This window comes from Aethalodelphis obliquidens, unplaced genomic scaffold, assembly GCF_003676395.1.
Source record: "Aethalodelphis obliquidens isolate GAN/ISIS:26980383/991018 unplaced genomic scaffold, ASM367639v1 scaffold5, whole genome shotgun sequence".
NCBI lineage: Eukaryota > Metazoa > Chordata > Mammalia > Artiodactyla > Delphinidae > Aethalodelphis > Aethalodelphis obliquidens.
Genome location: NW_020837949.1, coordinates 13,647,458 through 13,663,916, shown reverse-complemented (window position 1 = coordinate 13,663,916; position 16,459 = coordinate 13,647,458). Strand labels below are relative to the sequence as shown.

At 41.3% G+C, this 16,459-nt stretch overlaps 1 protein-coding gene across 3 annotated transcripts in view; it reads right to left on the bottom strand.

Annotated features, from left to right (window-relative positions):
* Positions 1-358: 358 nt before the first annotated feature.
* Positions 359-16,459, bottom strand: part of KDM7A (lysine demethylase 7A) — a 63,488-nt gene continuing 47,387 nt past the window's right edge. For 2 of the 3 annotated variants that reach the window (XM_027101740.1, XM_027101741.1), the window contains 5 exons: positions 16,142-16,290; positions 15,777-15,985; positions 14,369-14,454; positions 12,108-12,381; positions 10,751-11,447 (listed from right to left, as the gene is read on the bottom strand). In XM_027101740.1, the coding sequence (XP_026957541.1) occupies positions 11,353-11,447; positions 12,108-12,381; positions 14,369-14,454; positions 15,777-15,985; positions 16,142-16,290 (813 nt within the window). In that variant the 3' untranslated portion in view covers positions 10,751-11,352. Of the gene's footprint in view, positions 3,079-10,750; positions 11,448-12,107; positions 12,382-14,368; positions 14,455-15,776; positions 15,986-16,141; positions 16,291-16,459 lie in introns of those variants that run through there. The other variant, XR_003431858.1, reaches the window with a different exon arrangement.

The window sequence follows — 16,459 nt, the reverse complement described above, 5'->3', positions numbered from 1 at the left end:
CAGACTAGTCTTTACCATTGAAACAGAACTGGGAGTCTTTACAACTGATTTGTTATCTTTGCTCTTGTTACTTCTCTTGCCTAATGACAGTTCGTTCTTTTGTTCCCTTAAGACCATAATTACTGAGACCTGTTCAAGGGCAAGCATTGTGTCCAGGCCTAGATCTCAAAATGGCTTAGGCCTAAAATGGTTTCTCTCGTGTCAAGAAAGCCATGCCATGGGACTTCCCTTGCAGTCCAGTGGTTAAGACTCCACACTCCCAGTGCAGCAGGCACGGGTTCAATCCCTGTTCGGGGAACTGAGATCCCGTATGCCACACAGTGTGGCCAAAAAAAAAAAAGAAAGCCATGCCTGGTTTTCTTTCTCCAGGGATCCCCTACCTTATCTGCTTACAATATAGCAATGGAGGCATAGATTGTAATGATGCCTACAAATCCAGGAAGGCTAAGGACTGCCACCAGTCACTAGAAGCTAGGAAGAGGCAAGGAAGGATTCTTTGGAGCCTTCAGAGGAAGCACAGCCCAGCCGACATCTTGATTTCAGATTCTAGCCTCCAGAACTGTGAGAGAATAGATTTCTGTTGTGTTAAGCCCAGTTTGTGGTAATTCGTTCTTGCAGCCCGGGAAACTAATTCAGGCTTCTATTTTCCAAGTGAGATGTGAAGAAGGATTCTCAGCTGCAAGTGGGGCTAGAGTGGAGACCAGGGAGGGAGAAGATGTCAGCCCGGGATCGTAGCTTGTTTCAGAGAATGGAAGAGCAAGTTTCCCACAAAAACACAGGCGTGCTAGACAATATTAAGTCCCATGTAAGTCTGAGGATCATAAATTTAAACTTAAACCAGTCAACCTGGTTATGCGATTGGTTTTTTTTCCAGCAGAGATTAGTTGCTTCTGAGTTGCAGGGAAGTTGGGTTCAACTTGGATTGGGGTTTTACCTTTTGAGAACAACTTGGAGGGAGATCAGGACAAGTTGTAGAGGGCCTTTGCAAAGGGGAAACTGTCTTAATAGATCATGGAAACCAATCTGGGTTGGAAGGAGAGCGAAGGTGAAGGGAGTGTAAGAGATAGTGGGAAAGATCAGGGGTTGGACATCCAAGTTAGACCAAAAAAACCATTGCAGGAATGAAAACCTGGGGGAATACATGACACGTGATAAAGACAATAAATAAATAAAGACAATAATACAAATTACACAAATGACAGTGAAGACACAGAAGGTAAAAGAGTTGGGAGGATAGAAGATGGTGAGTGGTGACTTGAAACATAGTAGAGACTTGCTTATGAGGCAATTAAATCCTTTTATAGGGACTGAGCCTGTTTTGAAAGGTCCTTCTACTGTTTGTGGGAAGTAGCAGTCACCGTGGGCAAACCTCAGTTGTTCTGGGAACAGTCACTGCATGACCCCTCTTTAGTGTGTATCATGGGGAAGTGGGAGTCTCATTGTCTGAGCAACCGTATAACAGGACTTTGTTGTTGTGTGGCTTGACAACACTGCCCTCCCAATACCCTGCCTTACACAGAGCCGGTCTCTGGGTAGGAGGGGAGTACACAGCAATCCCTTCCCTTATCATCACCCTGCCCAGGAGTTAAAGCACAGCAAGCAGCACCCATGAAGGGTCCTGCCTCAAAGCTCTGAAAATACTGCTCCGTGGAATCCAGTAACTCCTTCAGGAAGCACGTTTTCCTTTCCTCTTGGTAGGAAAAAAAAAAAAAAATCCTTTCTTAACCTAATTAATCTGTTTTGTAGTTCTACACAATAACCATTAGTATAATCTGTATTTTCAAATCAAGTCACACCTATATACAGTAAAGTTTGCAAAGCATTACCATAAAGTTTTGTTTCAGGTTCTAAGGGAGGGAGGGATTGGGGGAGGGAATCATGAAAATGAGGACTATCTGTGTTTGTTCATGTGTCTATTCAATGTATTTTTAGTGAGATTTATGCCAAACTCTGGGGAGGTGCTGATGACAGGAGAGTAATACATGTAGTCCTAGGCCTAAACGCAGGCTGGTTGTTCAGACAAAACAAGGGACACTGCTGAGTGAGAAGCACAGCGATGGGAGCACGGACAAGGCTGAGAGCTGGGGAGGAGGGAGGGTTTCCCCCCTGGTGACCTGCTGTGTCCCGTGCAGCATCCTGACCCAGCCCAGCCCTGCTAGGTCACCAGTGCAGAACCCCAGGGAGCAGCAGGGCCTGACTTCTGATGGGTGTGAATGTGTACCATGGTACAATTAGCCTCCTTAGGGCAGCCAATCCATACCCTGTGGTAGAACACATTTGTCTTTTTTAATTATAGATTTGATACTTTATTTGAATTAGAAAACAAAAATCATTAAACCAAAGTGTGTGCAAGTTCCCAGCCTCAGTGATCTCCCCATCCCTATTCCCAGTCCCCAGAGGTCACCGGCCACCACTAACTTGGTGTGCATTATTCCAGAACCTGAAATGTATCTCAAGTTCCCTAGGTATGGAAGCTTCTAGAATAAATGCGTAGGGAAAGGTCAAATACTATTTCTTACTATTCTTGTGAATCTTTTGTCCCAGGTTATATTTGCCTTAGAAAAACTTAGGAAATTTACACATATTACTGTCTATTTTTAGGCCCTTTATTGTTCTCCAGCTCTGGCATGGAAGGAATGGGAATCTACGAAACTTCAGAATTAGCCCTTCAAAAAGCCTAAAGAGTATTTCTGGGACCGAGGGTGGGAAGAGCCCGGCAAGGAAGGGGAGATGGGGGAGCCCGAAAGCGAATGAAGATGAGGAGACAGACGTGGATGGGAGTGGGGGTGAGAGAGGAGCCAGGGTCCGGAAGGCGTTCGCGCCGGCAGAACCCAGAACCGTTTTTCTCTTTCTCCTTCCTCACCTGGGCCGAGCCACTCACCAGGGCCAAGGGGCAGCGCGGGAGGCATCAGCACATCCCCGTATCCTTGCATCCCGCAGGGGCTGCGCAGGCCCGCGGAGGGTGCACAGGCACGGCCTCTGTGCAGACCCTGGGGACCGCAACCGTGGGAATTCATGCTCGGTTCATGTGTCACGTGTCCCTTGTGTACAGCCCGAACTTCACTAGAAGGTGAGGTCCTGGAAGAGAAACGGCACTCTTTCATGTGTGCCCAGCTCCTGGGGAAGTACAGACTCAAAACTTTAGTTGAGTGACAGGAAACGTCTGTAGGAAAATACATTTTTGATTCAGAATGGGTGCCTACAAAGACAATTTTTGAACAAAACCTTTCCTAAAGACCATCTATTCCTTTTCAATAACTGAAAGTACACATTAATTGAAAATAAGCAGAGAAATAACATGGCCTTTAGAGTTGGGCTTTGATTACAGTCTCAGTCCTACTCATTAGCAGTGTGAACCCGGACACGTCATTTACCCTCTGGCCTCGGTTCCATCTGCAGGATGGGAAGGACAGCACCTGGCTCGTTGGGCTGCTGTGAGGAAGAAAGGAAAATATGCGTGGTCCACAGTGAGGACTCAAGCAAAGATACCGAGGGCTCCTCTTCCAAACCCTGCCTGCCTGCATAGGACTTAAGACGCCACCCCTCCCGCACTCTCCGACGCCCCGCATCCCTACTGGTGTATCTCACCATCTCACTGCTTGGCAGAAACACGGAAATCCGGCTAAAGTCTAAGGACAGCACGTCCTGATCATCAATTCTAACAGACGAGCTTAATGAAGGGTCAACACCCCTTCATTACAGACAGTATGCGGATTTTTACCAAAGAACAGATTTGTTCAGATCCGGGTTTCCATCAGCTGGACGAAAGCAGGCCAGGAAGTAGAAAGGGGAGGTGTAAACGTGCCCTGGGTAGCACTCCTGTGAGGCTGTTGAGGTGTGTGCCCTCTGCACCCCCTACGCTCTTGCAGGTATTGGGCAGTGAAAGAGCTGAGGCCTCAGGCCCTTCGGTTGCCTTGCCTTCCAGAAACCAGCGCCACTCGGGCTGCTCCTCCCCGCTCCCTTCGCAGGCCCCTCTTCCGCCCTGAAGCGCCGCTCCCACTGGTCCTGCTTCCTGGGTCTTCTGTACCGGCACACTCAGATCCCCCCAGGCCTGGAGCTGGGAGCCCCCAGAGCACCGTGTCCAGAAGGCCCCTGGTCCTCCTCGGTAAACTTGCACTTCTGCCCTCACCTGCACGAGGCAGCCAGGCCCAGGGCGCCTCGCCCTCCCTCGCCTTTCACAGCCACAGAAGCTCCCTGAGAACTGGGGCTGTTTGTTCACCCTGTAGCTCTGGCACTAGAGCTGGGCCCGGGACTCTGCAGGTGCTCAGGAAACGTCTGCGGGGGGGCCCAGGCTGGGGACAACGAAGGCTCTTAAGTGACCGTCGGGAAGCACCCGCACCCGTGGCCACAGAGCAGCCTTTTCTCCCCAGTCACCCCTGTGTTCCTCTGTTTCAGCAACTGCTTCCCCAGCAGCGCATCCCATAAAGCAATAAGACGCATTACTTTTTACGTTGAAACCTTCAGAACTCGTAAGGAGCATAAGTTTGACACAGTTTTTCACATTCTTAAATAATTCTCCCAAGACTCAATAAGCAGAAAAAGGGAACAGAAAGTCAGAGCTGGATATAGAATTCAGATTTTTTTCTTTCAAAGACACATTTTATATAACTTTCAACATTTATGCTTTCAAACAAAATAAGCAAAAAATACACCGAGTGCTAAAAAAAAAATCAGAACAGAATTAATACCAATTTTAATTTCAATATTTTAAAGTACAGAAATTGGAAAGTAGGAATACCAAATACAACTTTAAACAAGTCACTTGTCCTCCCCTATAATAACCAATGTAAGCTACTTAAAAACTTACAAATTTAAAACAGAAACAAAATAAATACTGTACACTTTCCCTGCCTGCAGGCAAAAGATGGGAAATACTGTTATGAATCGAAAAAAAATGCTCTTAAAGCTTCAGCATCCCACTTCCCAGCCACACTTCACTCTGTCGTCACACAGTGTGCTTCTCTATCCAAAGGACACACATGTGCACACACACTGACCGCCTATCCACACAACAAGACACTACTCTGCAGACACCCCGAACGAGAAAGGCTAACAGTCACCTGGGACCATGGGCATGAAAATCAGCTCAGGAAAGTCAGTCAGGCTAGCAAAACATTACTACAAAACTAGTAAATACCATAGCCAACAACTGTCCCTTTTCAAATTTCACAGATTTAAACCCCCTAAAACCAATACTACCCCTCCCTGTCACCACCCTTTACCCTCCCCCCCCCCCCCCCAAAATCAAACAAACCTGCTGAAGCACTGGCAAAGTTCGACATTTCACAGTAAATGTGAAAGTTCATATCATATAATCTCATTAAAATGAACCTTTTCACCCTCTTTCCACAGCATGAAACTGTTATGGCTTAATTTATATTAAAAGTAGAAAAGTCTTTTCGGAAGGAAATGCAGTCTGCCCAGACGCATGTGCATTTCCTGATCAGTGCTATTTCATACCTAACAACTGCACGACTTGCTTTGCAGTCAGAAGCTGTTTTCGGAAAAACTGAGGTTACAGCTTTTGATTCAGTCTAAACCATAAATGTAAGGCCCTTAGTTTGGTTTAGGTTTCTTTTGCAAGATAAAATAACCTTGGGGTTCACTTAGCAAGTTACACCTCAGGTCCCTGACTATAACGTGGAAGTTACATGTATGCTTTGTAAAAATAAAAGGTGAATCCTATGACTCTTAGAGGGAAGAAATGATTCTAAGCAAGGAATCAACTCCTCATTATACATTACACCTCCTGCTGGTAACAGTTACCAACCAAAATCCACCAAAGAAATATAAGAGTATTTCTGGGTTATTTTATTCCTGCAAAATAGTATCTATTCCAGCACTTATGATCACTGTTTTGGTGAAAAATCTTGGGGGAAAATAGCTGACATTTTGAATAGGAAATGGCCAAAATAAAACTGGGTGGAGACAAGGTTTATCTTTGATTAAGTTCCATTTAGGGGTGCTTTCTGAAATAAAGAAAAGTGAATTCAGGATGTCACAGGTCTTGCATAGGTAAGCTACTTGGAGGTCAGGGGCTACGTGGTAGCCAGGGTTTATTAGTGAAATAGTGCAGAGCAGATAAACTTGTTGGAAGAATCACTGAATACAGTTTCAAAAAGGCTTTAACAAAGAAAATGTAATGTTGCGCTTGTTAAGACAAAGCTTCAGGACACGAGGAAGGACAGGAAGGGTGAGAGGGAGACTCTAAGGGGTAGAATGCAGCTTAATGAGTATTATTTTCCCATACCCATTAAAGGGGAAAAAACCCCACCATAACAGAATAAAACCACAGTCACAATAAGCTAATTGCTTTGAAAACAGGCATTTGCTTCTTAACGTCCTTAACTTAAAAAATTTGTATGTAAGGGATAGCAAATATTTGACTTACGGCATGACGTTCACTGAAAAAAAAAAAGCAAAAATAACGGAAGGGCTTTTAGTAAGGCTCCATTATTAAAATTACATTACGTTCAACAGCAATGTAGTGAGTAGTATGTGACTTCTTCCCCTTTCTTTCCACCTGGCTTCTAGAAAGTGTATCAACATCACCCGCCACAGGATGAGCAGAGGCCTCACAGTGTCACAGAACAGGGGCTGTTGTAGGAAGCAAAGTACTAGAGGTTTGGGATCCACTGTGACCCCAGGCGAGTCACTGCCCTCGCTGGGTTTCATTTGTCTCTCTTCTTAAGCTAAAGATCTGATGTTCAACCTTCTCAAAACTGCTTTAGATGAAGGTCTACGGCATCTGAAAATGACTGGTGATCTTTAACTTCTCTTTTTGGAGGAAGCAATTAGCTTAATAATTAACGTGAAAAACGAACTTTTGAAAAAATTTCAAATTTATATAAAACCCTCATCTCTTAATATGAAATCATAAAATGCTTACATACTGCAATAGCTACTTCTGGCAGTAGTATACTGGGCCATACAATTATTCATCAGCTCTTTGGGGAGTTGACTAATCACTATAAAGAGCATTTCTTGAAAAAAGCAGAATCTGGCCGAGTCTCCCTACACTACAGTGGTTTGTTTCTCTCTCTACCCAACGAGCCATGGTTGGCCAACTCAGAGCTGTCTTTGCTGATCCCCATCTATCTACCATCTTATTTTCCTGCTCTAGTACCATGGATGGTTGTTAAATCATTTTCATTCCATGACTTATTTTACCTTATGCTAGTGCCCTGAAGAGTATGCAGAATCTATGAAGCAGTACTCTTTGAGAAAAACCTAAAATTATCTTTTAATTACTTTAAATCATCTTAATGATTACTTGAGGATAAACATTCTCACTCTTATCCATAAAGTATCTCATTCCTTTTTCTTTCACTTCATGCACTGATTTTGACTTTAATTCAGCATCTTGTTAGAGATTCTTCAGATTTTTTAGATAGCAAGTTCTGGGCATATATTTGATATGAAGCAAATTTTATGAGTAACAGCAGTTTTCATTTAAAAATGCATATAGGGCTTCCCTGGTGGCACAGTGGTTGAGAGTCCGCCTGCTGATGCAGGGGACACGGGTTCGTGCCCCGGTTTGGGAAGATCCCACATGCCGCAGAGCGGCTGGGCCCGTGAGCCATGGCCGCTGAGCCTGAGCGTCCGGAGCCTGTGCTCCGCAACGGGAGAGGCCACAAGAGTTAGAGGCCCGCGTACCGCTAAAAAAAAAAAAAAAAAGCATATAAATGTGCATTTGTTGTCAGCTGTAACTTAAATAATGATAAATCCTCTGCAAATATGAAGTGTTAATAGATTAAGGAATGCTTTTCTGTGTTTTTCTTAACTGCATTTTGATCCAAATTTACAAATGCAAAAACTAAGACTCAGAAAGAATAAATGACTTCTTCAAGGTCACACAGCTGAAACATAAAGGGCAGAACTTGGACAAACACCGAGGTCTTTTGCTCCCTTTCATGCTATAACATGCCCCTATGATTACGAACATTTAATTATTAACTTTTGAAATGTTTTTCGAATTTTGAAAATATAAAAAAACTTTTTTTTTACTTCTACCTCTACAGTTGTATAGTGTATCTCTGTTAAAACTAATAAAGTTTTGTTTTATGAATGGGCCCTCTTGCTTAAGTTTGCTTAGAAGTGAAAATAATACTGCTTATTTCCTGGAGAAGATACCTTCAAGAGCAAACAATACAGCTTCAACTTTATATGCCCCCCACAGTACTAAGTAGTGCTGGGCACATAGTAGATGTCTGATAAATACCTGCTGATCTCATATGAATAAATACAGTAGAGTTCATTAAAAAGGCAATAACTAGGATTATTAAAAAATAGAGCAAAAAAAATAAAGCAGTATTCAGTGCTAAGTAGTGATAAAGATGGGCTTTTCTGAGTTTATAAGATGGTTTCGGTCAGAATTTTCAATTCTGTATGCTTTAAAAATTAACTGATACTTATGAAGTTCAAAGTATTTCTAGGTGTTGAACTATTATAAACTGCCAGCTTTGTACAGTTTACACCGTTAATCAATACTGGAGAGCGTAATATTATGTGACGTTATGAATTACAGTACAGGGGATCCCAGGTTAACAGAAGTCACTTATTTGAATCAATACAGGAAAATGATTACCTACTACTACACTTAAAATTGCATATGTTAAATCGTAAGTGTTTGACATAATTTGTGTTTGCTTATAACTAGCTAAATGCCACCACCGGTGTCTTCCTAGGTTGCAGGGTCTATACAACACATAATAAATGAGACTGAGGGAAAGGCTGTCTATTGCAGTCGAGTCCAGATGCTGTTACTTCAAACTTCTGTCATTTCCACAAGATAAAGGGATGCATCACAGCCAGTGATTTTACAAGAGGTTTGACAAGGAAGTCACTGGATCAGTGGCTGGATTTTTACCAATACACAAAAAGATTACTTGTATTCTGTTTTAGTGGTTATTTCATGTTACTGAAAGTTTTTTGAACTTAGCCAGTTAATGGGCTAACACTGCCAGAAATGAATCCACAGTTCCTTCACTTAAAAGTTCAACATACTGGCTACTTAAAATTAGTATTTACCAGCCTAAGTACACAGGGCAGATACTGGCTACAATTTTAATTCATAAAAATAAATTATTTATTTTCATTTTTATAGCTAAGAAAAAAAAAGGTTATTAAAAATACTCAGAGCTGTGAAAAATGTAAAGGCAACAAAAGAACCCAAATCATAATGTAGCTGGAAAAAGAAATTATAATTCTCAATGCTTAAACTAACACCAAAACATGTGTATTTTAACCCTAAAATGGTGTCTACAGAAAACCAAAACATCACAGTAATATATTGTGTGGGGAAGGTGGGAGAAACAGGCAGACCTACATTTTTGACGTCTTGAGCTCTGATGACCAACAAATGACTGACTGTACCTATCTCTACCTAGTTTGGGCATAGCGTACAGAGTTTAAGTAGGCCTATTATAGACATTTAGTACTCCCATAAAAATTCTTCTCCCTGACACCCAGATAAGACCCAGACAGTGGTCCAGTCACTTGGACCAAAAAGGCTCATTTGTAAGATATTTCATATATATTCCATGAAATATTGGAACGGAGGCAGAGTAAGAAATATTTCTCTTTGAAAATACACATTTGAATGTGACCATGAAAGATAATGGTATAGACTTTTTTTTTCTTAGCTCTTCAAGTGATACTTAATACAGAAGGGAAAGTCCTGCTACCTTGCTGAGTAAAAAAAAAAAAAAGACAAACCCATAATATGGCCGTATTTCTTCTCCATAAAAATAAATTTTATCCAATTTCCCTTATTTTTTTTTTTAGGAAATTTTAAAAAGCCCTCTTTTTGAACAAAGGGGAAAAATCCCCCCCCCCCCCCCCCCCCCCCCCCCGCAGAAATCACTTGTTTTTATGTCATGGGGGGAGGAAAAGGAAAATATAAGCTATTGCAAGCAACTGAAAACTGGCACTTAGTAAAAGTTGTGCACAAAGGAGAGAAATGATTCCTTAAAGCTCAACCAGATACTTAACCTCACTATGCACTGGTTAAGTTAGGATAGATGGAAGAAACTGCAAAAAGCACCCATTTTACTCCAAATACGTATCTTAAATAATTCTTTAGAAGGTTAAGAAATAAAAAACTAAACACACACACACACACACACACACACCCCCAAATCATCTACTCCAACATGCTTGCTTCTATACAACTTAATATAGTATAGTCTTATTATATTACGGCTTATTATGCAGATTTGAATATTCTAAGTCAAACCATATTTCATATTTTCCAACAAATTAGGTATACAGAATAAAAGCGTCATAAAATATAACCTCTGTGGCAGGTGTTGGTCCTGCCCTCCAATACCAGTAGTATGAAGAAGGCCCTCTGTAGTTACAAATGTATTTGAAAAACTACAAACATGACAATTTAACCAAACTTATAATACTTTTCCCACAAGTAGGAAAAAGATATTAAAGCTGTACTCTTTGGGACCCAGATATCATCAGCAAAAAATGAAAATGCAAGAAGCCTATTTTTCTATTTAGAAGAAAACTGCAATGTCAAATGAAATGAGACATGTGGGGTCTTCTATGTAGTTCTTACACATTGGCTATGAAAGTATTTCCCTGCAAAGAGAAGAGTCTTGTGTCGTTATGAAATGATGGGGAGTGCAGACGGAAGGTGGGATATAGGTAATCGACCTGGATAACAGTATGCACCTTGGATGTTAGCAAAAGCGAAGCTAATAGCTTATAAAAAACACATGAATTATATAAAATAAAATGATTTTCATATACATCTTAATTTAAAATAATTAATGCATCAAATCCCTGTTTAAGACTTTAACCTGAATAGCAAATTTAAGAGTCCAGACTAGTTACTGTTACCGTGGCTCTTCCCCACATGTAACACACACACTATCAAAAATAATTTAAAAACCTTCACATTCTTAAATCTAAATTAGTGAGATATTTCTCCAGAAATCTTCCAAATAAATAGCTTTAAAAAAGAAAGAATTTAAAAGCTGTTAACTTTAAAAAAAAATCTGTTAAATAAATTATTGATAATTCTTTACCCTACCACAGAAAACAAATCAAAACACTACCAACAACAAAATGAAATTCAAGCCCTGACAAGAGACCCTTTCCAGTTCAAGGTCTCTTTTTAAGGTTCTACCCTCCTTCTTCCTCTCCCCACCAGGTCCAAAATGGTTATTGCTGAGTGGGTGTGGCACAGTGAAAATGCAGCATCAGGTTCATTTTGTTCTTCAGGCAGTGTTCCCTACGGTACATGCAAACTGCTTCAGCGGGGGCGCGCGGAAGCTCCAGGCTCCCGTACCCCGAGACCGGTCTCCGAAAGGAAGAGTGACCACAACCGCAGCTCCGTCACACAAAGAAACGTGCGTGGCCATTTCTGTTCAATTTAAGGATCTTCCCGAGACGTTGTTTGGCTGTTGCCATTCCTTTTTTTGGACGTTTACCTGTAACATACAGAACACCAACAACAGCATAAATAACAATGAAAATTACAGGTGACAGCACCGGGAAGATTTAAACGAGGGCGACACGGTAGGCAAAGGCTTTTCGGTGTTTTGAATGAGTAGGGTCACACTTCTGGAATTCCACTGCTTAAAACTCTTCCACCTCATCATGTGAGAGGGAAGGGCCAACCTCCTTCACTAAGACTTGGGAGACCTCCCACGCTCTGATCCCTGCCTATCTCTTCAGCACGAGCTCTTACCCGATCCTGCCTCAAACTGTGCTTCAGCAATGAAACTGAGGGCAGTTTCATACATAACCCCGTGCCGTTTCTCCCCGTTGTCCTGTGGGTCACACTGTCTCCTCTGCCTTCGGTGCTGTCTACCCTGTCCCTTCCCCCACCTCAGCATGGCTAACCCACTGTCAGCCTCTCCAGGATCTACCTCCCCCTCCAGGAAGCCCCTCCTGCTCCTCGGGGTTGACTGAGGTATCCTGCTTCTCTGTCCCCATAGGAACCTGTGCACGCTCTGCTATCGCTGCGCTGTCTGTGACGCAGCAGGCTGTGAGCAACGTGAGGGTACAGACGATGTCTATCTAAACTGCTACTGTCACCAACATACACAGTCAGAAATGGACTTAACCCGCACGCATGCAGCAGTTACCTTTTGTTGCCTGGTTGCTGATAGGTGGTGGATTTGATGCAGGTCTCTTGGTGGGGTGAAGGGGCACTGAAAAGGAAGTTTCACCAACAGGCCTTTCTGGGCTTGCACTGCCATTACTTATCTGGCATGCCCCTGACATCAAGCTTGAACTCTGCATATACTTTCCATTCTGAGGGCTTGAGCCACTGCTGTCCACAGAATTCCTACTTTGTACCTTCTGACTGATTTCTGATGAAACTTCCTTTCTGATGCATTTCTGGCCTCTACTTAGATCCTAAAAAAGAAGGAAGGAAATAAGGTCGAATTTTTAGGGTTCCTTTAAGATAAGTACAGTATTTAACCTCTCTATGCACTAACAATTCAAGGGAGAGAAGAAATAGATTACTGAACTTGGGTTTTCTTAACATGTAGTAGCCTCAGAAAACCACCCCTCCTGAGGGCCATCTCATTCCAAAACCTAGAATTGCTGAAGGATTCAAGTCTTGAAGATGCCTCATAATTTAAGTCGAGAAGAAAACATAGATAGATAGACAGACAGACAGATAGATAGATAGATAGATAGACAGATGACTGGTGGGTCTTGAAATCAAAACAGAGAGGGTCCTGACCAGAATTAAAAAGAGAAGGAAAGGTAAACTCGAAAAGAGCATGCTGCAGATGTGATGTCTCACGAAGCTAGTTTTAAGTGTGTGTGTGTGTGTATTAAAATGAATTTCTGATTCTGTAACAGTCAAGTAAGTTTTAAAAACAGCATTCAACACAGACTTGCTTTAAAATAGTCTCACAAATACTGTTGAGCATGAAGAAACAGCTGTTCGATTTGACATACCTTTCTAATACCTCGCTAGATTACAGTCAATAGAAATTCAATCTTCTCTAAGGTGATCTTGCTAATCATCTGCCCCTACTTCTTTATTTTCAGACAATTATAAAAACAACCATTAGATTTAAATAATAGCTTACTTTTAATACTAAATCCTATAATGCTAATGAGTTATAAATTTTATAACCAGTGAGGCACTATAAAATCATACACTGAATAAGTGAATTCTTAATAGTTCAGGGATTTCTTAGCTGACCTTTGACCCTGGAGCATATCCTTCCCTGAAGAGAACTTGTACTTGCCTTGAAAAAATAACTCGGTTCTTTTTCTTACTATAACTGTAATTGATAAGTATTTAGAAAATACAGATAAGCCAAACGAAGAACATAAAAACTACCCATATTTCTGCTACTCAGGGAATGCTTGGGGTTGGGGAGGCTTGAGGACTCCGCTCTGCCCCATGAGAATTCTGATTCTTTCTTCGGCTGTCATTTTCCAAGGTCTGCAGCAAAAGGTCATACTGCTTTCCTTGTATGGTGCTACTGGTAAAGTTTTGGTTTTTTTAAAAGGTATTTGGGGTTCGTTTTGTTTGGTATAAGCATTCATACACCAGGGTCCTAAAACATCAAGTGCCTTCTCTTAGAGCAGGGACTCTTAATCTGGAGTCAACGAATGGTCTGGGGTGAGGGTGGGCACAGACCATGAGAAAATGTAAGCACAAGTCATATTTATGATGGACATTTTTCTGGAAAGAGAATCCGTAACTGTCATCAAATTCTCAAAGAAATTTAGTATCTAAAAATATCTGACAGGGACTTCCCTGGTGGTCCAGTGGTAAAGAACCCGCCTTACAATGCAGGGGACGTGGGTTCGATCCCTGGTCAGGGCACTAAGATCCCACAGGCCACGGGGTAACTAAGCCTGTGTGCCACAACTACAGAGCCCACGTGCCCTGGAGTCTGCGCGCCACAACTAGAGAGAGAAAACCCACACGCCACAAATAGAGAGAAGCTGCGCGCCTCAACAAAGATCCTGTGCGCCGCAACTAAGACCCGACACAGCCAAAAATAAATAAAATAACATTAAAAAAAAAAATCTGACAAACAACGTCAGAAACTAAAAGGATCCTTGTGGTACTTTTTTTTTCCTTTCATGTTTCATTCTAGCCAGACATAACCTAAAGGTGTTGGCAGCCAGGAGTTTTTAACTGTTTTCTTAAATAAACTGTTCTTTTCCAGATCACATTCTATCCATAAGCCTTTCATCAGTCATTATATCAGAATCCCTAAAAATGGAGAGCTGTTCAAATGTGCGTTTAATGGTCATTTTTAAGCTCTCCAGGTCTAGTGGTCGATTACTGGTTGCAGCTTAAAAAAGAAAGCCAAAACGGAGCCAATGACAATCTATTTGAACTGAACGCTTCAAACCTTGAATATACCTGACAATTAAATCTGGAAGTTGTATCAAATTGTTTAATCCAGGAAGAACTCCTCAAGTCTTGATCTTCAGTCTTGACGTGATACCCTAAAGAGAAGCTTTCATTAAACGATCTTCGCACAAACTGGATCATAAAGAACAAAGTTAGCCTGCTACTTAAAATTGAAAGTAAATTTATATTGACATTTTATTTTGAAATGAATATACTAACTCTTTATTCCTATACTTTCACCACACTCTTTTCCCTCTCAAAAACAAAACAGTCACCGTCTCTCAATCTAACATGTTAATTCTTTCAATTCTCCCAATGACTGTCTTTCTATGGCAGGATTTTGTGCCAGATGCTGGAGGACCTAGGTCAAATTCTATGGCCATCTGCTGTAGATGTAAAACCAAGTGCAATAATACTTTCTCTAAAAGTAATATATTTTCCCATATAGAATAAAGGCATATGTTTGCCTGCATTTGGCAGCGTTTCCGTAGAAGCTTTCTTTTCAAGGGACAAAGAGATTACAGGGAGACAGAATGGTATAGTGGAAAGACAGACAAACCCAGATTTGAATATAACTTCTTCCATTATCCATGCATCTTAAGGCAAGTTACTTAACCTCTTTAAACCTCAGTTTCCTCTTATACAATAAGCAAAGATTTTGAGATCAAACCGTCTAGTCCTGGGTTCAAATTCCAACCTCTGAACAGCTATGTAAGTATGGGCAAGTGAAGTCCACTAAGTCTTTTTTCCTTTACCTGTTAAAGCTACATTACATACACCCAAAATGTTGTTTCGAGAATTAAGTGAAATCAATGTCAAGCTCCTGGTACTTAGTTAACACAGTTAGGTGGGAATGAACACAATGTCTACAACAGACTTCAGTTTTAATGTGGTACCATCTTCTCTCCAATCCTCCTCAGATTTTTAGGGAAATAAAATTTTTCACCAAAGGCAGACAGAAGAAAACACTGTGTGGCATCACTGATACTGCCACCGAGTCTTGTCTCTTTCCTAATGCTTCCTTTTCAAGTAGGAGAGAACATCCTCAAGCAGTAACAGTTCAAAGCTTGCTTCCACAAAAGGAAAAAGAGTTGATTGTTCAAACTTAGCACGTCAATTAAGACACCAAAACATTCCCTCCACTCTGACCCGACTTATAAAAGGGAAACAATACTGTCTTGTGACAGCCAGTGAACACAACTCTTAATCCATTAATTTACATTTTGAGTTCTTATACTTGCATCTTACATTTGTCAACATTATGTATTCTTTTGCCAATAGGCTTAACACCATTTCCAACTAAAGATGTGCAATAAACAGTTCTTATTCATAATCTCTAACCTCAACTAGGATGACAGGGCTACTAAGGTGGGGCTTATATGTTATTTTTCAGAGACTTATAGTTTATGTTTCTTACCACTTTCCACTGGCTTATCACAGCGATACAGCTGCCTAACCTCATGGTTACTGCTGCGGCAGCTGCTGGGATCCTGGAGAGAGTGTCTTTCACCACCGCAGTCTGTGCTTTGTATCTGCCTTTGTAAACACGTGGAATAGTGCAACCCTGCCATAGACAGCATGCCCTGAATAGCTTCTTCCTCTGTGCTCGTCGAGGTAGGACACTCCCTAAAGGGCAAATCAGCAAAAAAGAACCTTTTTAATTCTAATAAAATTTTTGGTAAAATTTAAAACAAAACAAAAACCCCAACAAAACAAAGCAACAAACGTTCTCCTATCATTTATATCACAATATAATAAGACTACCATCATCAGCATGCCCACCTTTTAACTGGAATTTCGCTCCTAGACGGCTTCTGGCTCTTTTGAAGGAAGCTCCTCATCAAATTAGATTCTTCCTTAAAGTTTGATGTAATTTCTTGTTTCTTTTCATCACCTGAACTTTCAGACTCTTCAGTGGTAAAATTATTTTTCTGAGATAATTAAATGGAGGCAAATCTATATAAGAAATCTGAACAGGTCTGTACAAACTAACCAGAAACACTTTATCCGTCTAGGGAAAGTGAGAATCTTAATTATCATGGAATTATTTCTGTATTTCATATGAAAAAGTGAAAATGTCTAATAACTACAGTAACATAA